The following is a 22,238-nucleotide window of genomic DNA, read 5'->3' as shown; positions in this document are numbered from 1 at the left end:
CACTTGACTTTTTAAATTTTATTTTGCCAGAGAGAGAGAGAGGGAAGGGAGAAGGGAGGGAGAGAAACAGGAACACCGATGTGTTGTTCCACTGACTCACGCCTCATTGGTAGGCTCTTGTGTGTGCCCTGGCCTTGGTGTATCCGGACAACGCTCGCACCAGCTGAGCGACCCGGCCAGGGCACCTCCGACTGACTTTTATAAAAGAACCGAAAATTGAAATCGCTAGGACCAATAACGATCGAAAAATATTTTCTCTTGCTTAAAAGAACTTTATAATTAAAAATTCTTGAAATCGTTTTTAAAAAGCTTTTTATTGATTTCCTGATTGATTGACTTTTACTTAATACTCTTATTTTATCACAAGGCGGTTTTTGAAAGGTTGTATTAAGCTGCAATAACAGTGTTTATGTTTTGATTTCAATTAAACTATATCCAGAGACAGAAATAGTGGTTGTTAAATAATTTAGAAAATGGCTCATTAATAATGGATTCTCAGCCACACAGTTTGTTACACCTAAAATTTTAAAGGCGTTTTGTCAGCCTCTGTGGTAGAATCGGATGTCTTCATTGCCGTTTTCAGTCTCTTCTTACTGTGTGAGGTTCACGCTGACACTCGGTGTGACTGCCCGTTCTCCTGCCATGTCGGACCCCCAGCTGACCTGGATCTCACACGTGTGCATCTTTTCCTGAAGCCCGTAGTGGTCAGCGGTTTCTGGTGGGTCGCTCAGTCGCCTTGTCCCGCGTGGCACATCTCCTACTTTTCTCACACTCTGCACAGTAACTGATAACTTTACTAATGAGGAAGATCAGCTTCAGTGACAGACTTTTTATGAAAAATAATGTGGGAAGCATCAGAAAATCTTGAGGGAGGTATGATAAAATTATCCTATGTAATAAAAGCCTAATATGCTAAGTGTCCGGTCGTCCGTTCAACCAATCAAAGAGTAATATGCTAATGATATGCTAAGGCCGCTCAACTGCTCGCTATGACATGCACTGACCACCAGGGGCAGACAGTCAACCGGTTGACCAGTCGCTATGATGTGCACTGACCACCAGGGGGCAGACACTCCGACTGGTAGGTTAGCTTGCTGCTGGGGTCTGGCTGATTGGGACTGAGCGAGACGGGCTAGACAAACCCTGGAGCCCCTCCCACAATCCCTCCCCAGCTGGCCAACCTCCTGCGTTTCTCCTCGGCCCCAATTGTGCACTGGAGGGGTCCCTTGGCCTGGCCTGCACCCTCTCGCAATGGGAACCCCTTGGGGGATGTCAGAGAGCTGGTTTCGGCCTGATCCCACAGGCCAGGCTGAGGGACCCCACTAGTCCATGAATTCGTGCACCGGGCTTCTAGTATTAAATATAAAAACATAGCCCGAGCCGGGTAGGGCAGTTGGTTAGAGCGTCGTTCCAATATACCAAAGTGGCGGGTTCGATCCCCCATCCTGGCACATACAACTAATGAATGCATAAATAAGTGAAACAACAAATGAATGTTTCTCTCTCGCTCTTAAAATCAATCAATCAATCAATCAATAAAAATACAAGATAAGAGGGATGCTAGTATAAAGGCCTTTCATGTTGAACTCTGTCTTCCCTTTCCTGGAGGTTTTATTTAAGATTCCCATATGGATATTTATCTTCTTCACTTGGTATGTGTGAAATTCATAGTCACCTATGAAGGGTCTCTTGAGGGTAGAAATGGAGGTTGAAGAATCTCATGAAGGAAATGCCATCATTTTCCTTCTCTGGCTCCTTTAAGAAAGGGGAGGGGGGAAGAAGAGGCCTTTGTGCTGGGGGACAAGTAGAGGGCCCGGGTCTCCGTGTGCTTGGGGCTGTCACTGCGCGAGGAGAGTGATGGTAGCCACACACGCTCAGTCCTACACGGTAACAGCAGCATGTTGGCGAGCCGCTGTTGAAAATTACATAATCCTCTTAAGCAAGTCCATTTGTCAGTAATGTATTGACTATCAGGCAAAATTGATTTTCTCTCCACCTTCATGTCCTTAGGACTGCGTGACTCCCAACCAGAGTGTGAATGTCCCCAGGATTGCTAGCACACATTTCCTATATCAAAGGGACTGAGCAGTGACAGCTAACCTGCTCGCACCGCCCCTCCCCTCCTTTCTCTGCGTGCTGCGCCCTGGGAGGTTTCTCCCTGGGCTGAATTTGGAGCTAAGAGGTTTCTCTAGTTTTAGAGACAGAGAAGGGCCTTTCCCTGGATGTGGAGTTTGCCCATTTTCTTCAGTGAATCCCTTGTGCCCAAACCAAGGGTGTTAGCGCACAGCTTATTGGTGGACACGCATGGCCTAGGAAGGGGAGCTGAGGCCCTGGGGTACTGATGCCCCCCTTAAATCCAAACAATAGCAAGATGATGCCTGCAGAGCCAGTTAGACACACCACAGCCCCGAGCCTCGGTGCCAGTGCTGTCACTGAGGCATGGCTCCAATAGAAAGCCACCCCGGACAAGGTTTGCCGTGAGGGCACATTTCACCAGCGGTTGCTGTGCGTCTCTCCCGCGCTGGTTTGGAATGGGGTTCCCGCCGCATTCGCTGGGCTCCCGGGACAGAGGGCTCCCTGACTTATTGAAACACACTCGTGCGGCTGCAAATACTGAAATTTCAGGAACGTCACGTGCCCTTTGCTGCTTGTTCAGCTTTTATCATGAGCGCGGCAGATAGCACGCGTGAGATTTTCACGATGGGGAGCATGTTGAACGACAGATGAACGTACTCGAGCCCTCTGCGTGTGATGTGTAAACACAGGCGTGTGACTCCAGTGGTCTCGTTTCACAGCATTCCACATCAAGTTCCCTTACAGTGACCGGTTCATGCAGACACATTACGGGCCCACTTCGATCCCCTAAAATATTACATGTGTAAAACATGTGTTTCCTCAGTGTTATCTCTTCTAAAATCTGACTTCTAGACAGAGTCATGCTCATTGGCTTAGGTTGTCTTCGATGGAACATGAATACTTCTTATTCTCCCACATGCTAGGCACCATCCAGTGTACCTGACCAGGGAGCTGTGCATGAATTTTGAGCCCCCTGGAGGGGACAGCATGCATGTGTCTTCAGCACCGAGGACACCCTGGTGGCCAAGATACACAGAGAAATTAGAGGTAGTGGGAGAAGGAGGCATGGCTCTGATATTCACCCAAATGAGGACTGAGCCGTTTTCGGAGGGTTCACAGGAGCGGTTCGTACAGGAAGGGGCCAGCACCTGGCCTGGGCCCGGCTGGACGGGGAGGCCGGAAGCTGAGAGGGGGGGAGGACTTGAGAAGGTGAAGATGTGAACTGGCTCCTGAAGGATGTGGAGGGCCCAGCCCGGAGGCAGAGGAGTCCCCTGTTTCATGAATGAATAGACTCCTATTGGAATCATTTTAAAGTTAATTCTAATCGTTTTCCCATATGCACTTGATTACTATTAATGCAGTTTATTCCAGAAAAAAATAGAAGAGAGTAAATGTCATTAGCAATAATGATCATCAATGATCCAAGAAACCTTCCCCCCAAAGAGCATACCCTTCTCCCCTTCTCCCCCCAAAAGGCCCCTATACAACTATAAACCCGTATTTTAATAAATACATATAAATGTAAATTTTAACAAAAGCAGGGTCACAGCATCCTGAGACTACAGGGCTTAGCATGTGTCCTTTAGTGACTGCAGGGTGTCTGTCACACACGCACTATTACTCATTAGACAACCTCTCTTTGTGAACTTTTCAGTTACCACCAATGTTTCAACAAACCAAAGTATTTTCAGCAAATTCTACAGTGTTTATAAAGCTGACTTAATCAGTTTAGGGACTAGATTAATCTTAAATAAGGAGGCATTTATTTATCATTTCCAGAGTTGCTTGGCTTATATTTGCATACGACAGAGAGTTCAAATGAGAATTGGAGGTACGGGCATTTAACTTACTGAGATACATATTCTTGACTAGAAAAAAAATTCATTTGTAATGCCATGCGCAGGAATTATTTACATTATGATCAGTTCTTTACAATTTTAGCTTTTATCCCCAAAGAGTAATCACTGAGACAACCAGAAGCTCTTTTATTATTTTATTTGTTTTTATTTTTTTTAAATATTTTATTGATTTTTCATAGAGAGGAAGGGAGAGGGACAGAGAGTTAGAAACATTGATGAGAGAGAAACATCGATCGGCTGCCTCCTGCACACCCCCTACTGGGGATGTGCCCGCAACCAAGGTACTTGCCCTTGACCGGAATCGAACCTGGGACCCTTCAGTCCGCAGGCCGACGCTCTATCCACTGAGCAAACCGGTCAGGGCTATTTTATTTGTTTTTAAATTGATTTCAGAGAGGAAGGGAGAGGGAGAGAGATAGAAACATCAAAGATGAGAGAGAATCATTGATTAGCTGCCTCCTGCACGCCCCACACTGGGAATGGAGCCCACAACCTGGGCATGTGCCCTGACCAAGGATTCTGATGAAACGAAAATCATTTTCAAATATGCCATTTGGGGCATAACTTAGGTTACACAATTGATGTGCCCAGTAATATCCTGGCCAAAAAGAGGGGGGGGGGGGCAGGGGGGTTGTTTCTTATTGAACCTGTGAAAATAACGATCTGGCGTGAAAAGTGAGGACACATCAGACGTTTCTGAATTCTGGGGGGACCGGTGAGATTTAGGTGTTCTTTTGAAACAGTTCATCTTAGTTTATAAAAGCAGTGTCTGCAAAATTGAAAATGTAGCTGAAAAAAAAGGAAAAGAGATGAGCCTTCCTCATATGTCCATTAGAAAACAATATTAAAACAGCAACATCTGTGCACATGGCTACACTAAAAAGTGTCGCATCAGTGAATTTAGTCTCAGTAATTCTTGTTTCATTGGCGCTAACGCCAGCAGAGCGGGCCTTGAGGAAGCTGTCAGCACGCACAGGGGAGATGGGCACGTGGGTGTCCGGGGTAGACACGGATTCAGGCCTGGAATTGGGATCGTGACTGTTTTTGTTCAACCGCCACCTTTCCGCTGGTGGAGCCGTCTGCATGGCTGCCTTCCTGCAGGTGTGCGGGGCTGTCTCTTAGCTACGTGCTCACTGGCTTGAGAATGAATTGCATTTGCTAATTAAATAGGAATCGATGAACTTTGTGATCAAAATATGTCAGATGTAAGCACAGTACCTTTGTTTTCAAATAATTACACCTTTCACGCATCTGTTGAGGATGAATCATTTTTTCAAAGCCTTGCTGCAGAGTGAAAGGCGGACGGTTTTAGCAAGCGCTCAGAAGACTCTTGGTGGAGGCTAAAAGCGTCACCCCTCTCCGGCTTAGTCGCCCGCCTCCCAGGAGGCTGTGGCCCAGAAAGAAACAGGGAGAGTGGGGGACGGTACAGCTTCCCAAGCCCAAGTTCATGTCCATGCAGTAGAGACAAAACAATGACTCAGGCGCCTCTGAAGGGCTGCAACACCATTGAACCACAAGGAAGAAAAAGTGTGGCACCTTAAAAAAATGAACTTCTCTTTGGCAAACAGAAGAGTAATCAGACTGGGGACATTGCGACTTCTGCTGTGCAGTATCTAGTTTATTATCGTTGTTTTGAGGTCATACGCTTCATAAAATTCATGAATATTACTGACAAACCTAAATAAACCACTAGTATATTCTCTACTTTAAGATAACTAGGCAAAACTTAAGAGATTAAATCAAGGCTAGATAGCTGTTAGTTTTTAAATTTAAATGGCTCATAGATGTTTACATTCAAGTACCTCAAGCAGCTTAATAGGTCTGTGTACAAATAAGGGTGATTTCGGTTGTAAGAAGCAAGGACACTTCATGCTGCCTTCACGAGTAGGAGGAAAGGTATTTGTTCCCGCGAGGAAAGGTTCACAGATGAGATTTGGGTTTGGTTTGGTCTGCCTCTGTCTGAAATTTTCTAAACTCTGCCTTTCTCTGTTTACCTGGGGGGGGGGGGGGGGTGGGGGGGTGGGGGGTGGATGGGTGAGGGGGTTAGGAGGAGGGAGTGTCCCTTCCCCAAACCATTAAGTCAAAGTCTCAAGCTTTCCTCTGAACAGACCACCCTCCACCAGCCACGGCGGCCCACCGGCCCACAGGTAGGTAGAAACAGATTGCTGTTCTGATGGGCTTGTCGGGTTGCCCATCCCCCTAGCCCCTGCCTGGGAGAGGGGTCTCCTGCAGACCCAGAGCTTCCCCCCCAACCCCCCCACAACCCTCCCCCGCACCCGCAGCAGGGAGGGAAGCGCCGAGGGACAGGCGGGAGGCCTGTGGAGGTCCTTGGCAGAATTGTTTTGCTTCTTCCCACACTTGAGTTTTGGGGGTAGGGGAGGGAGTTGAGAAATTTCCATTGATCATCTCCTATCATTACATAGCTCTTTCTCCCACACATCACCTTCCCTTTAATCCTGTAGACAATGCCAGGAAGTAGCAGCTGTCTCACTAAACCAATAAGCAGAAGGAGTTAGGCAATTCCACTTTCTCCGGTTCACACGCTTGTAAAGGCCTCATATTCCAATGTCCATGCTCTTCATTCTTCAGGTTGTGACCCACATCATCTTTGCTAAGGCACTTTGTGAGGGAGATTATTACGAGTTGGAAGATAACAGGATTTACACTATTTATTTATTTATTTTAGAACATATTTTTTATTGATTTCAGAGAGGGAGAGAGAGATACAAACATCAGTGATGATAGAGAATTATTGATTGGTTGCTTCCTGCATGCCTTCCACTGGGGATCCAGCCCACAACCCTGGCATGTGCCCTTGACTGGAATCAAACCCAGGACCCTTAAGTCCTCAGGCCAACACTCTATCCACTGAGTCAAAGGGCAGATTTATACATTTTAAATAAACATTCATTCCACAAATAATTCCAGTCTTCCTACTATGTGCTAGTTACATGGTAGCTGCTGGGATACTGTGGTGAAGATGGCAGAGATGCCTTCTAATCTTATAATAGACTAGAGGCCTGGTGCATGGAAATTCACGCACTCAGGGAGTGGGGAGTCCCTCAGCCTGGCCTGTGCCCTCTCACAGTCTGGGACCCCTCAGGAGATGTCCACCTGCCGGCTTAGGCCTGCTTCCGGGGGGATTGGGCCTAAGCTGGCAGTCAGACATCCCTCTGGCAGCCTGGGAGCTCTTGGGGGTGGGAGAGGCTCCCACCACTGCCGCTACACTCGCAGCTGTCAGCCCGGCTTCTGGCTGAGTAACGTTCCCCCTGTGGAAGTGCACTGAACACCAGGGGGCAGCTCCTGCGTTGAGCGTCATAGTGACTGGTTGTTCCACTCTTAGGGTCAATTTGCATATTACCCTTTTATTATATAGGATTAGTAGGGAAGCAAATATTAATAATAAGAGATTTGTGCAATAGGCCTTCCTTCCCTGGCTGCTGGCACGGGTTTTCCTCCGGCACCTGGGACCCAGGCCTTTGCTCCGGCCACAGTGGAGAAGCCAAGCCTCTTCAGTCTTCACTTGGGTGGAGCCTTCAGCCTTTGCTCCCATATACAAATTAACCGCCATCTTTGTTGGGTTAATTTGCATACCCATCCTGATTGGCTGGTGAGCGTAGCGGAGTGACACCAATTTGCATGTTTCTCTTTTATTAGTGTAGATTAGTAGGGAAGCAAATATTAATGTGTATAATTACCAACAGTGTCACTGCTCTCTAGTCAGGTGTCTCCAACTCTGGGGAGGACGATCAGAAAGCTTCTTCCTGGGCGGTGATATGTGATTTGAGTTAACAGGACAGAAAGGAGTGGGAGCGAGGGAGAGAGAATTCTAGACCAGGCACACGGCGTGCTCAGGAGTGGGAGGGAGCCTTTTTGTTTTGTTGGCTCAGAGAGAGAGCGCAGGACAGTGAGGAAGACACCAGACAAGCAGACCGGTTGGATCCTAGGGTCTTTGGCGGCATTAAGAATTATGCTTGATGTACACCTAACATTTACATAATGTTATTAACCAATGTTGCCACAATAAATTTAACTTAAACACACACACACACACACACACACACACTTGTGCTTGACATTTCACAAGAGATTATTTTGGGAGGAACCGCTTTTATGTACCTTCAATATTTGAGAAAGTTGCTGAGGTAATAGCTTAGTACCTATTGCAGTTATCTGTGAATATTTACAGTGTTTTCTTAAAAGGTGTTTTCTTGCCCCAACAGAACCTTGCCGCGGTTATACATCATTCCGTCACATTTAGCTTTTAAGCCGTGGTGTGCTGCGTGAATCTTCAGCAGCAGCTGTAAACACTTTTCTCTCCATTTATAACTTGAGCTTCAATGTAAAACAGGAGGCAGGGGCATCTGCATTTTCGTGACTATTTGTCCAAACAATGCTGGGTTAGTTATAGTTGCAAACTGTGCAGAGAAGTCCCAACACGAAGCTCTTGAGGAAGAAATATAGGAATAATATTCGTAAGTGATGAATGTAGTGTGGGTGGCTTGGCCCGCTCCATCCCTACTCGCAGCTCCGTGGGATTGCATGTGACCTCCTTTCTCCTTGGTTATGACTAAAGGATGAGAAAGAAGCGGAACTTTACTCATTTAAATATACTGTTGGCGCTTGCTTCCGTCCAAGGCAGGATAAGAGGAAGACTGTGCTCAGACCATATGGTGTATTAATACCATAAATAGAGCATGCATCTAGGTTTCTGATCACGGTTGGCGTAGGCCTTCCAAGTTCATCCCTGTTGAGAAGAGGGTTTGCTGAGAAAGCCAAGCATGTGACCTGCAGTGTAAGATTTAAGCACTGAAGTTGCTGACTGGCCACTTCCCGAAAAATCAAACAAACGAATGCCGTTCCTTTCGATCCTGTCACTTCTCTTGCTGAAAGTGTAACTTTAAGGGTGATGCAAACAAGCTTTGAAAATTGGAACTTTATGTATCATTGAGAAGCGCAGTGTGTAACGGGCTGGCGCCTTCACTCTGTACCTTTGTAATGGGGAGTGTGAGTATCTTGTTGGCGGGAGGATGCGTGTCTCCTGTGGAGGGTCCTGTCTTCGCGATGAGTAAGGAAGGGGGTGCGTGTGCACAGTGGACGTAGAGACTGTGGATAAAACATGCGTGTTCCTTGCATGGAACATGTGATGTTGCCTCAAGTGTCTGATCAAACATGTTCCACACCACTGCCCTCTTCTGTCTAGAGAACTGACTTTCCTTTCTACTTTCAAGATAGGAGTAGGTTAATGAAGACCTTCATATGTAGAGCTCTCCTGACAAGTCAGCTGGTAAACTGCTAATCAGTTTGAAATGCTAACATTTCTACTCTTGTGTATTGAAAATGGGTCTGGTCGGGCAGTTGGGGGTCAGATCACGAGGAACCTTGGAGGACACGCTAAGGACTTAGAATTTCATTCTGCGACTATGTTTTTGCGAAACCAGATCCAGGGCTTGCTTTCGTCAGAATCACTTGAGGTGCTTCTTAGGAATGCTTGTCCCCAGGTCCCTTCACGGCTGCGAGAGCCGATGTCCCTGCCCGGAAGGTGGCCGAGGGCTTGCGCCCTGAAGTGAGTGATTGGTCTAGGGGTCAGCAGGCCTATCGTGCCTACCCGCAGCTGCTGCTGTCACTGACCCCGAATCTCTTGGCGTTGAATCTGCTGAGTTGAACATGAATGTAAAGAAGGCAATGAGTTCCGTTTTCTGTGTGTTGGGTTTATTTTGCTTGTAGAATGTCCTATGGACAATGTGAACAGACAGAAGCAGCTGCCAGCTTGGATTGGAGATACGGGAGCTTTGAGGCTCTCGGTCGGTAGAGACTCGTGGATGGAGTTGCGTTACTTGTGTGGAGTAGGCCGCGTGGCTGAACAGCATTGAGATGCGGAGACATGACAGGTGACATGAAAGTGAAGAGAGGAGGAAGAGCACCCCCAGAAGCGGGAGGGGCCCCGGGGAGGGGGAGGTCAGGGATTAAGGAGGGTGGTGGCACGAAGTCTTCATTTTTGTTAAATGCATCCGAGAACCCGTGTTAGAAAGGACTAGAAAAGACCGGCCAGTGGTGACTGAAGAAGCAGAATCTAGTGGAGTGCGAGGGGGGAAGCCAGACTGGCAGGTGCACGTTCCGGCAGGGGCAGTGACGACGGATAGAATATTCCGTCAAAACCCGACTTTCAGAGGAAGGAAAAGTCAGGTGATCATGAGAAAAGGCTGCAAGGTGAAGGGAGACTGTATTACCGGCTTTTTGTCCTTTTTTACATAATACACACTTCTTACAAAGATTGAAATAGTACAGACACAAAGAGTAAAGATACCCTTTATCCAATAATCAAGGGATAACAAGTGTTAAAATTGGCCATTATTTCTTAAGTCATGTTTCTACCAGTATAGATTGCTAGTAGATATGTGTGTACACACTTTTAATGAAAACATGTTACAGCTGTCCAGATTTTTGTGTGTGCCTCGGTGTATCAGAAACACCTATTCTTCCATTCCATAGTGTCTCACACCATCCCTTTCTCCCGCTTACCTTGTGTTACTGTAATTGTGAGTGTATAACAGTTTCTGTAATTGTATTAGTGGCACTCTTGCTGCTTGGACAGTTTTGCGTTTTAAATTGCGCCGCCATTAATATCAGTGTGGGTCCGTCTCTTTGGATTTCCATGCTTACCAATTTCTGATGCGTTTCAAGTTTGGAACCGTTAGATTAATAGAGCGAGGTCCCCCATGCAGTGTGGGTTTCTGGGACCCATAAGCCATGTAGATGGGTTAGTCTTTCACGAAGGGACAGACATTTCCTTCTCTCTGGTGCCCGGAGAGAAGTGTGAGCCTGTAGGTTGGGGGGGGGGGTGGGGGTGGGGGGGGGGTGGGAGCCAGACTTGGGGGATGCCTGCGGGAGGAACCGTGTGATCATCTACCCGAATGCAGACAGCGAAAGGGCATGGTATGTGGTGTTGGAAAGGTATGAGGGTTTGAGAAAACAATTGAGAAGAAAAAGCAAAGAAATCCATGAGGGGTGGGCGCTGGGGCCAGTGAGCCGAGCTGTGAGTAGCTGGTGTTGAGACCTCGTGTCCCCCGTGGGCCCTGAACTCCCTCCCTGTGCGTGAGAGACCAGGTGCTTGGTGGCTAATAGCAGTGAAGGAGGAGGGCACTGTAGTCGCTGACCTGGCTGTTGAGAAGGCACGTGGAAGGTAAACGTGATCATGAGGGGATGATGCGTGTGTGGGAAGCGCATGGCAGTGAAACAGCAAATGTGACGTCCAGCCGCCCCACACCCCCTCCCGCAGGAGACGCAGGCCTGGTTTGGAGGTGGGTGCCCAGCGTCTCTTTCCTGCCGTGGGACCAGGAGGGGCAGGAGATGCAGGCCTGGTTTGGAGGTGGGCGCCTGGCGTCTCTTTCCTGCCGTGGGACCAGGAGGGGCAGGGGATGCTGTGTGCTGAGGGGGTTCTGTTCCAGGAAGCCCACGTGGTCTGGGAGCGGCCTGGGTCCCTCATCCTCCGGTCTGAGGTGTTGTCTTGCAAGTGGACGCAGAGCTGAGACGCGTCCTCACAGCATCGTGCCCAGGCGAGGCCAGCGCGCCTTCAGCCGCAACAGCAGGCATTCCGTGAATGAGGTCATCGGGGCGGGCTTCGGCCGGTGATACATGTGACCTGGACGTTGTGTTCCTGAGACCATTGGGCTCCCCGGGCGCCCTCGTTCACGCGGAACCTCTCTCCTGCACATTCTCACGCGGGTCCTGGGAGCCAGGAGGACTCGGCACCCGCGCCTGTGTGTCTGGCATCTGCGTCCGTGTGTCTCGCACCTGTGCCCATGTGCCCGGCGTCTGCACTGTGTCTGGCACCTGCGCCCATGTGCCCGGCGTCTGTACCCGTGTGCCCGGTGCCTGTGCCCGTGTGTCTGGCACCTGCACCTGTGAGTCTGGCCTCATCCTGCGGCCGGACACCTGTTAGGCCGTCCAGTCCGCCCCGAAGGCCTGGGAGGCGGGTCTGGATCCTGCTGTTTTACTGAAGGAGGTTGAGCAGAGGTCACTTCCCCAGGCCGCCGGGCTAGTGAGGCCGGTGTTGACACCGGACCCCTGCGGCCGTGGCCCCCACCGCAGCGGCTCCCCCAGTGGAGGGGGTGGGCCTGGGAACGCAGTGAGGCTGCCACGGGGATGGAGACAGGGACTTGGGGGAAAAGGAAGTGGCCGCTGGTGGTTGGGAGGCCGGGCTGCTGGGCACTGGCTCACTGGTGCTGCGTGTGCCTGGCAGGGGCCCAGCTCCTGTCACTCGGATGTGTGAGTGCTGCCTTCGTCATGACTTCGTTCTGCGCAGTCCAGTCCCCTGCGCGAGGGGCGGAATCATGGGAAAAGGACTCCCGTGGGGCCAGCCTGTCTGAGGCTGCAGTGACGTGGTTGTGTTCTCCTGTGATTCTTGGCGTTGGGTTCGGGCCAGGACGCCCTGCGCTGGGCCCTGGGCGGAGGGGGGGGATTAGGGGGAGGAGGAAAGGGAGGTTGGGGAGGGGGGTTAGGGGGAGAGGGGAGGGGCGTGGGCAATGTCTGCCTTTTGGTGTTGCCTCCCCCTCCCCTCACAGACCTCCCCGCGGGCAGTGCTCATGTTTTACTGCACCCACTCCTCCTCCGGTCGTTCTCCAGTGTGTTCTAAATAGTCCAGGCTCAGTCATTTTTTCAAAAAGCCAAAATCTTAAAATATTGTCATGCTTCGTCCTCCGGGTTCCATTTATAGAAGCTCCTTGGAATCGCAGAGTTAGAGACGGAGCATCGGCTGGGAGGATGTGGGGTGAAGGGACTGGGGTGAGCAGACCAGGGAAATGTTGGGTGGATGGTCTGCATCTTGGTTGGCGGTGGGGGTGCAGGACGCAGACGTGCTAAGAGGACGCGGAGCGGTCACCTGCTCCTGCCTTTGCTGTTGTCCTGTGGGTCCGTGGGTGTGATCAGCGTGGGGACTGGGTGGAAGGAACGTGCGACCTCCCTGTATTACCTGCAACTTCGTGTGAACCTATTTTAAAATAAAAATTTTTTTTAAAAGGTACTGTCTTTCCTTTGTCTACCATAGTCATCCTGTTTCATAGTCTGTTTCCTCTGAAGCAATCATTCACAGTCATTTTCCTGATTTTTTTCTACTTACGTACTGTTTGGCCTTAACTCGTGTCTGACTCACCAAGTTACCAAGAAGTGCTTCTTGATGAATCGAGCGATTTAATGTGGGGATTTTGTGGTCTGTTTTGCATGTTACCGTATAGACTTGTATCTATGTAAATGAATGGGTGTGTGGGTTTGGTTTTTATTTTGTAACTAGAGGCCCGGTACACAGAATTTGTGCACTTGGCGGTGGCAGGGGTGGGGGTGTCACAGCCTGGATTGTGAGAGGGCACAGGCCAGGCCAAGGGACCCCACGGGTGCACGATCGGGGCCGGGAGGGTCAGCCAGGTAGGGACCGCAGGAGGGCTCCAGGGCGTGTCCGGCCCGTCTTGCTCAGTCCTTATCAGCCAGACCCCAGCAGCAAGCTAACCTACCGGTTGGAGCGTCTGCCCCCTGGTGGTCAGTGCACATCATAGCACCTGGTCGACCGGTCGACTGTCTGTCCCCTGGTGGTCAGTACATGTCATAGCAAGTGGTTGAGCGGCCTTAGCATATCATTAGCATATTACACTTTGATTGGTTGAACGGACGCCCAGATGACCGGACACTCAGCATATTAGGCTTTTATTATATAGGGAAGCATTTCTTCCATAGCAGTAACTTGACCTTGTTTCTCTTTTCTTCTGTTTTAACAGTGTATCCTATTCAGTACATGTATCTGAAGACTACCCAGGTATGATTTTCTTCTTTTAATTCTTATCACAAATGCTTATGTCATGATTCCTTTGTGTATTTCTTTCTCCCGGAGACGTAAAGTGTATATCACTGTACTTAGGGGGGAAGGATTGGCAGGGGCGACTTAAAGACAGAAGAAGCCTGCTGATGCCTGTGAGGTGCACGTCCTATCCTGGGATGCAGTTTGGAGTCCAGATAGTTTCCCCATGAGAAGGAGGGTACTGGGCCCTGTGATAGCATCAGCCTCAATATTTACCTCCTTGCAATTAAACATTTTAAGATCTGGTTTAGTTGTTGGTTTTGGAACATCATTTGACTTTTCATAATGTAAAAATAATGGGCAAAAATGTAGCAGCTAAAATAATAGTAGAAATAAAATAATAAACCTTTCTTCATCTCTCCGAGTAGATACATAAACAGTCCTCCCAGCGCCCCTACGCGATTGTTCCCATCATTTCCCCCTTTCGCAGGTGAGCGATGCCCTGGTGGTGAAGGAAGAACTGGGGTTTGAACCCAATAATCCAGGGCCCGGGATGCCCTACAGTAGGCATCGTCCATAGGCATAGCTGCCCTCACTGTGTCCTGAAACACGTGACCAGGCCCCCACATGCTCGTCCCCGGAGACAGGTTGTCAGAGCCCCGCAGACCCACTTTTCTATAAAGCAAACAGCATCTTTCTTGTAGGTCAGCCAATCCTCTAGGCTCCCTGTAAGCTCAGCAGAGCCGAGGTGCAGGCGCTGACATTCACGGCACGGTAACTTGGAGATGTCAACAAGATGCTTCTCGCGAAGGGTACCCAGACTGTTATCTTGAGCAGGAGCCGAGGCAAGCACTGTTGACTTGGTGTAGATCACATGACTGGATTCATTTACCCCTGAGAAAAGGGTGTAATGCAAGAATCTAACGCAAAGAATAGCCAATTTTAACTGCCTGTGTTTCACGTATACAGCGTGGGGCAAAAGTAGGTGTACAGTTGTTCATATGGAAAATAATGCAATACTTAGTAAATAAGAATACAAGCATAAACTCTGTGTTTCACATACTCAGAACTGTACACCTACTTTTGCCCCACCCTGTGTGTATCTCACTTCAGTATTCTTACTGAGTACAGTCAGATACTTAACAAGGTCACTGTGGTGATCTGTCAGGGTCATAAATTGGAAACAAAATTCCAGTTCCTTTTCAAACCTAGCCATTTTATTCACAGACTCTGTGTGACTGGGATCCCATTTTTCAGCATAAAAAGACCAGATTGATATAAGTGACTTTGATTATGTGTACTTTGAGTGTTTTAAAAAATAATTCGTTTATAATGTGTCTGAGGATGTTGTAAAACTCATTTCCTTAGCATTTAAGCGGTGTGTTTTCTGTTGCGGTTTGCAGTACGCATTTTGACCTTTAATCTTGTAAGATCAAAGTCACCTTTTAAAATGTCGTAAATCATAAACTCCTTTCTGAGAACAGGAGATACTTTATTTATTACCTTTTGTTTGGTACGATCTCCGTGTTTTGAGCATAGTATTTTATCTGTTGTACAATTTTTACAAGGGGGGTTACTTATTATTAAAGATACGCCCGTTTTTTAATAGTAGTATAAAAAGTATTCTGGGAAGATTTTAGTGGAAGAACCAAGAGAAGATATATTTATAAAGAAAAAATATTTTTTTTTGTAGATGATTTTGCAATCAGCCCTTGTTTACACGGATATAGAATGTTTTTGATGCTCAGTGTTTGCTAAGCATGTTAGGAAAATAAAAGCCCCACTGTTGGTTGTAAATATTGTAATTATTGTGCTTCTCATCTGAGGCAGCCAAGAGCAGTGCAGGACTTTATTTCAAGGGATAGAAATGATGCCACAAATCAAGTCCCAAGTTGGAGACAGGGAAGTCTTCTGTCGCATAGGAAATGTGAAAAGGCCTTCAATAAATCAAGGGAACCAAATGTTTAGCTCCCTCTTGTGGCCAAGAGGTATTTCTCTTTTTCTCGCCAAGTGGAGTTTGGCGATACCCCACTATAGAGTATTGGAAACACAATATTGGAAATACAATATAGAAAAATTGAAATTAAAAAATGGAGCATTGGTTTTCATGTGTGCTTTTTAAAAATTGAATTTTTTCCTTGGGGCAGTTTGTAGTGAATTTCCAATATAATTTCATTTATAAAAAGAAAAACTGTATAAATAAGGCCCACGAATGGGAGGGATCAGTGTGTTCTGGGTTGGAGATTTGAATTGGGTCACGCAGCCAGTACACCGAACGTCCAGTATTTTCGTACACGTAATAGAATTGACTCGAAATGTCAGTCTTTGTAGAGACAGAACTATCAGGACATTTTATACTTGAAGAAATGTGCTGGGTGAAGTTCAATAGTGTTTCCCAAGGACGTGCTGTTTGGTGGTAAAACCAAGTCTATAATTAAGCTCTGATTCCCATCAGTACTGGAGAATTAGTCGTAGTATTTCCACGGAGCTTTCTTTAAAATGCATATCAGTATGGTAATATTTTCCCAATCATTAAATTTTAATCTACATTTATTTGCATTAAGAGTACAGTTAATGTGCTTGATTTCTCAGATAGATAACATTATTTAAAATTTATATGTTTGCTTTTCCTTTACACTACCCATATTTGTATTTTTTTCTCCTTCTGTTCTGGCTAGAACATCCAGAATAATTTTTAATAATAGATGTGAATGTTGGCAGCTTTATCCCTCTTCTCAAAATTAGGGAGCGTGCTTGCAATTGCTTTCTTTCAGAAAAGGAAGTGTTCCTTTCCTCATTTACCAAGCGCTTTTTTTTTTTTTTTGAGTATTAAATTTTTATCAACTTCTTTGGCATTTATTGAGAGATCCTATATGCTTTCTGCTTTGAATAACAAGATGACAAGTTATATTAGCAGATATCTTAATATGGATCTATAAGAATTATGTGCATTTTGTCATGTAGTTTGTTATTAAAGACTGAATTGATAAAGGAATTAAACTTTTTTTGGCATTTTCTAGAACTTGCAAGCAAATCTTTCTGAGCCTGGTACCCTTTGAAGGATGGTTCTGGGGCAGTTGTCTTATTTGTCTGCCATCACCGATCATTGATCTGTTCTGTTTTTCTCTTTCTTGGTCATTTTTTAACACGTGTTCTTGAAAGCCTACTGTATTGGTGAAATGTCCAGATTTTTAGCAAGAAGATTGTTAGCATACAGCCTATACATCTAAAGTCTTCCTCTTCTCTGCATTTATTTCTCCTTTCTCTTATTTTATGTTTGTTCTTGTCTTTTTCCCCCTTTGACCAATTCTTCTGCTAATTTCCCTCAGGCTTCCCCCGCCCTTTCCTGGGTTATCTGGTTCAATGATTAGCTCGTCATCTAAGTTTAAAAATAGGGAATTTTCTTTGCCCCGTGGAAATGTGTCCGCAGAATCCTTCACATTCAGGATTATGCCACCCTGTGTATTCTTTAGGAACAGATTTGTCCTTTTATAATATTAATATATTAAGTAGCCTGTGCCATGTTTGAAACTCCTTTCATAGTTTGCTTTAGAGAAAATGAACATTGAGGAGGGTCTTTACTGAGTCTTAGGTGTACATAATCGCATGTAAATGAGTGGAATACTAAACGCTATGCTGGTTCTTCAAAATACAGGGAAGGACGAGAGCAGCCTTCTGGCTCACTGTCCTCCTCTGTGGAGTCTGCATTGTAGCTTGTGTTTTAAAGGTAAATGTCAGTCCTGGGTGATGGGTTTGCTATAGCAGAACAGCAGACGCTTCTCATCCCCCCCCCCCCCCCCCAGGCTTATGGATTCTTTTGTCCCTTTTACATGTTCTACAGGGTATTGCAATAAAAAAATTGATTTTTTATGCTCAATGTTTGCTGAGCATGTTAGGAAAATAAACATGCTTGAGGGACAATATTTGCTACTAAAAAATAAAGCATTGATTTTTGGATTCAGTCAGTTTCACCACTACTAACTGTAGTATTACTGTTTTAATTACTTACATAATTTGAGCAAGTTAATTTCTCCGAGCCTTGGTTTCCTCATCTTTAAAAGAGGGACAATACATTGTCCAGCATCATCTTGTTTGCATCAAAATACACTGGCCTCGCACACACACCGGCAGATTTTGTTACAGCAGTTACACCTGTTTAAGAAACTTGGGTTTTGATCAAGCTAAAAAAATAAATAAATAAATAAGAGGGATAATCATTGTTTGGCTTGGGGGTTGACCTGAATGTTACATCTTATATTCGGGGGAAATATCCATATTCTAACAACAGTGTGATTTCATTTAGAATTATTTCTCTTAAATCACATAGGGATGAATAATGGAATGACTTGGCCTAATGATGCTGCAGTTGAAATAAATAAAAGCAACCATTTAAGTGATCCTTTTCCATAGCTCCCACTCATCTGCGCACATCCCGGTCATGCTCGCATGGTCTGGGGGGAGGGGAAGAGAACATGGTCCTACTCTCAACAGCCTTTCAGAGGGATCTATAGGACCTCAGCACGTACACGTCACAGAACCTCATGGTCCTCAGCACGTACATGTCACAGAACCTCACGGTCCTCAACAACAGTTTTAAGATAAAACAGCTGGCAGCTCTCGAGTCACGTGGGAGAATTCCCGGGAAGGGGTTTGAGTTGGGAAGCATTCTCTGCCACTGACTCATTCTGTTGCCTTGGGCGGTCCCTCACCCTTTTACGTCCCACGTTTCCACGTCTGAACAAGATGGTGACAATGTAACAGATGTCACACAGTGTGAGGAGGATTTAGAGATCATATCTAAGCAGCCACAAGAGGACACGTGGGCTCCGTGCCTCGGACCCCTCCTCTGTGTCACCTGGCCGCCATGGCCCAGGCCACAGGATGAACAGGCAGACGGAAGCGAGGTCTGGGTTTGAGGGCCTTTGTCTGTTTCTGACTTGGACGTACCTTTGTGAGCTGGCCTATTATATTGCAAAGGCGATTTAATATATATTGTCATGGAACTTGAACACGTGGTTGGTTTCCGTAAATGAAGCCAAAAACAGAAATCAAAAGTGTTTTAGTGCCTACGTCCTACCCCACATACAAACTGGTGAAAGTCTCTTAGAAAACGGTATGTTTAATACGTCATCCTGTTCTTCAGCATGATGCAACGTGTGTTCATTAAACTGCATTCTATTTTCTTTTTTAAAAAATATTTCTTTATTGATTTTAGCAAGAAAAGAAGGGAGAGGGAGAGGAAGGGATAGGGAAGGAATGAGAGAGAGAGAGAAAGAGAGGAAAACACGGATGTGAGAGAAACATCCATTGGTTGCTTCCCACACACCCATTCTGGATACCAAACCCAAAACCTGGGCATGTGCCCTGACTGGGAGTCAACCAGAGACCTTTCAGTGCACGGGGCATAGCTCAACCAACTGAGCCACACCGGCCAGGGCCAAACTGTATTTTCTTGGGTCAAATCTGACTGCCTTCCAGTGACAACACTTTGCATAAGCCGTTCCATCCTATGTCCCCGTTTTATGAAACAAAGTTGTGATTTACTTGCCTTTTGATGCTTTAGGCAAACCTTCCTTCCTCCGTGACTCTGAGATATTGCCGGTGGCTGTGCCCGCCTCTCGGATGGCTCTCTGTCTCCCCTGGTCGCTGCTCAGTGGTTCCTTCTGTTGCCTTAATGCTTCCTTTCTATTCTCCTTTTCTCCACCAGCTTGCTGCAAGGAGTCCGCTGTGCACAGGGAAGAACTAGTTAAGTCTATTCAGAGGCAGTTAGCTTTGAGTCAGTAGGACTCTTCACGAGGGTTAAAGAAATTTAAACACTGGCTTGAATGGAGGGCTCTTTGCATCCTTTCCTGAAAGCCCAAGATTCTGGGCAGAAGAGACTCCAGATAAGCGGTCTCAACTAATGAGGAGAAAAAACAAATTTGTGTCAAATCCGTTCCTTAGTCTGTGGTTCCACTTGTGAAACAGGAAACTCACATGCTGCTGCGTGAAAATGAAATAAGGCAGAATTCGTCATGAAAACAAATCGAAGTAACGAGGCCAACCTTTTTGGTTTCAAATCGAATCCATGTACATGCACGTGGCCTCTCTCCCTTCTGAATAACCATTTCAGCCTTATGTCTACTGAGTCTTGTGTGGCTGGGCTGTGAGTACGTGGGACTATCTTTCCTTGCTGCTCAGGGCCTAAAAACAGTACAGATGTTTCTTTGGAAAGAAAGTGATGACTTGATATCTGTCAACTAAAAAGCATGTTCTCACTGCACTGACACAATATTATGAAAACTTGGCTGGAGATCTTTGATTGTGTTTCTAATCTAGACAGTCACCATATTGTCATTCCCCTCGCAAAAATTAATACAGGCTTCTATTTATTGTGTGTAAGGGATATTCTGTACCTCTGTTTTTATATTTGTAATTCATATATTTTATACATCATTCAGCGTAGTATGGGGCCATCATTACTGAATTGATAACGTGTTTGTTAAATAGCTGTCTCACTTATGTCCTGTGATCGTCAGTGAGCAAAGTAGGATAAACAGTTCTGTGTTCTGTTGAGTTAGCATGTACTTGAAAATCAGGATTTATCAGGAAAAGTCCTAAATTTATAAAAAATATTTTCCCAGAGGAAACAAAAAATGCATAAGAAACAGTGACCCTGTGTAGTAATGAAGTGTCCTGTGCATTTCACTTGTGTTGTACTATTTAGATGAAGTTAATTTGTGGAAGAAGAATTGGGAGACTTCGTATCAATTCAAGAACATACCTTATTTTCGTAAACATATGATTGTCTAACCACTATGCTGTACACCTGAAGCCAGTACAAAGTAATATGAAAATAAACCATCATTGAAACATAAAAATTAAGAAAAAGAAACAGTACATATGTTAGAGTGACACGAGGGATCTGATTTACAACAGAAGCTTTGTCTCAGACTCGTTAGTGACTTAATGTGGAGTCTTTTGGGGGCACCTGGGGTCCTGGTGAGCTTCCTCCCTCCGCTCTGCTTCCTGCGTAGAGAGTGGCACCGGGAAGGCCCCTGCTCAGTGAGTTGGGGCAACCTGTTGCATCCAAATGATTCGTTGCCACAGATGGGCCATTTTAGATGGATGTGGACAGTGTCTGTCCCAAAGTCTGTATTTCCCTAGGAGGTGCCATTCACAATGAGTTTACACATTCATTGGCAATTTACTTCATTATTTTCTGACTTATTAGAACAACAGTGCGTGCTTCATGAGTGTTAGAGGTGATATGGATATAACTTTATACTTTTATAAAGGATGTACTTTTTCAAGTTACTATGCCTTTAATTGTCTATACTTCTTTGCAGATAATACCTACGTGTCAAGTTCAGAAAATGATGAAGATGTGTTAGTTACCACAGAGCCAATTCCAGTAATTTTTCACCGAATAGCAACAGGTAATAGGAATACACTATTTTTGTCTTAGGTTAATATTTATTTGGTTATTAGGTAGCTTTGTGTTTTGGTTTCCTTGAGCCCATGTAACAGATAGTCAATCTTTAGCATTTAGAAATCTGGTTCTCCATCCAAATTTTCTATCTCAAGCGCTTTAGTTTGTTTTTTGACAGTTGTTTAAGTGCATACATTTATAGTACTTTAAAAAAAAGTTTTGTTTAACGGTATTTTGTTGATATTTGTTTTTTTTGGAAAATCTTTTCATGCATAATGACACTGCTAGACAAACTGAATATTTATTTAACCAGCCTACTCGAGGCATTGTAGATCACATGATATATATATTGAGAGCTGAAAGCATCTGTATAGTGGCATTTTACTTTGACCATATTTTTATGAGCAATAAAAAATCAGAATAGCTTGTTATTATGTAACTCCCCCCCAACATAATGTAATTTCAGAATCTTCTTGCAAAGGAATCACCTAAGAGGTATTTTTATGCTGAAACTTATGAATGTGTGTTAATAGTATACTAAAAACTAAAATGATTTTTTTAATTTATAACTTTCAGAATTAAGGAAAACAAATGACATTAACTGTTGCTTATCCATAAAATCCAAATTACAGAAGGAAAATGGGGAGGTACGTAAATTATATTTTGTATTTATTTTAAAACATAAAATTTATTTTAAATTTGCTGTGTATTTGTAGTCAGCATCATCATTGTTATTTAGGTTAAGGTTGCAAATAGTGAATGAAGCTCAAACCCCGGGTCTCCGGGACTCATTGTGTGGGAAGGGGAATGGCCTAAATGAACTTAGTTTACGGGGGGACAGAGGGGAATGGGACGTAGGAACCTCAGGGATTTAATTCCATGCAAATAGAAACCACTCCTTCTCCTGTCTGAGTCTCAAAAAACTCTTTTTCTGGGAATATGGCACGATTTCCACTCCCACCAGCGACGAACTAGACGAGGACTCTCCCCTCCTTCAACAACGACACCTGGTTTCACGGGTGAAAGTGACTCTTCAGCTGAGGTAGCAGAGAGTGTGGGTACGGGCTTCCTGTTATTCTCGCCAGTGTTAACAGCAGCGGACAGC

The 22,238-nt window shown here is 45.7% G+C and overlaps 1 protein-coding gene across 1 annotated transcript in view; it reads left to right on the top strand.

Moving 5' to 3' along the window:
• PARP8 (poly(ADP-ribose) polymerase family member 8) overlaps nucleotides 1–22,238 on the top strand; it is a 129,149-nt gene that overhangs the window by 52,209 nt on the left and 54,702 nt on the right. Inside the window, exons 3-5 of the mRNA XM_070411761.1 lie at nucleotides 13,703–13,740; nucleotides 21,051–21,140; nucleotides 21,710–21,780. Of these exons, the coding sequence (XP_070267862.1) occupies nucleotides 13,703–13,740; nucleotides 21,051–21,140; nucleotides 21,710–21,780 (199 nt within the window). The remainder of the gene's footprint in view (nucleotides 1–13,702; nucleotides 13,741–21,050; nucleotides 21,141–21,709; nucleotides 21,781–22,238) is intronic.

The sequence above is a fragment of the Myotis yumanensis genome, unplaced genomic scaffold, assembly GCF_028538775.1.
Source record: "Myotis yumanensis isolate MYYU_CA2020_CCGP unplaced genomic scaffold, mMyoYum1.0.hap1 SCAF_4, whole genome shotgun sequence".
Classification (NCBI taxonomy): Eukaryota; Metazoa; Chordata; class Mammalia; order Chiroptera; family Vespertilionidae; genus Myotis; species Myotis yumanensis.
The sequence above is the reverse complement of the archived record's forward strand: the minus strand, read 5'-3'. Positions and strand labels throughout refer to the sequence as shown.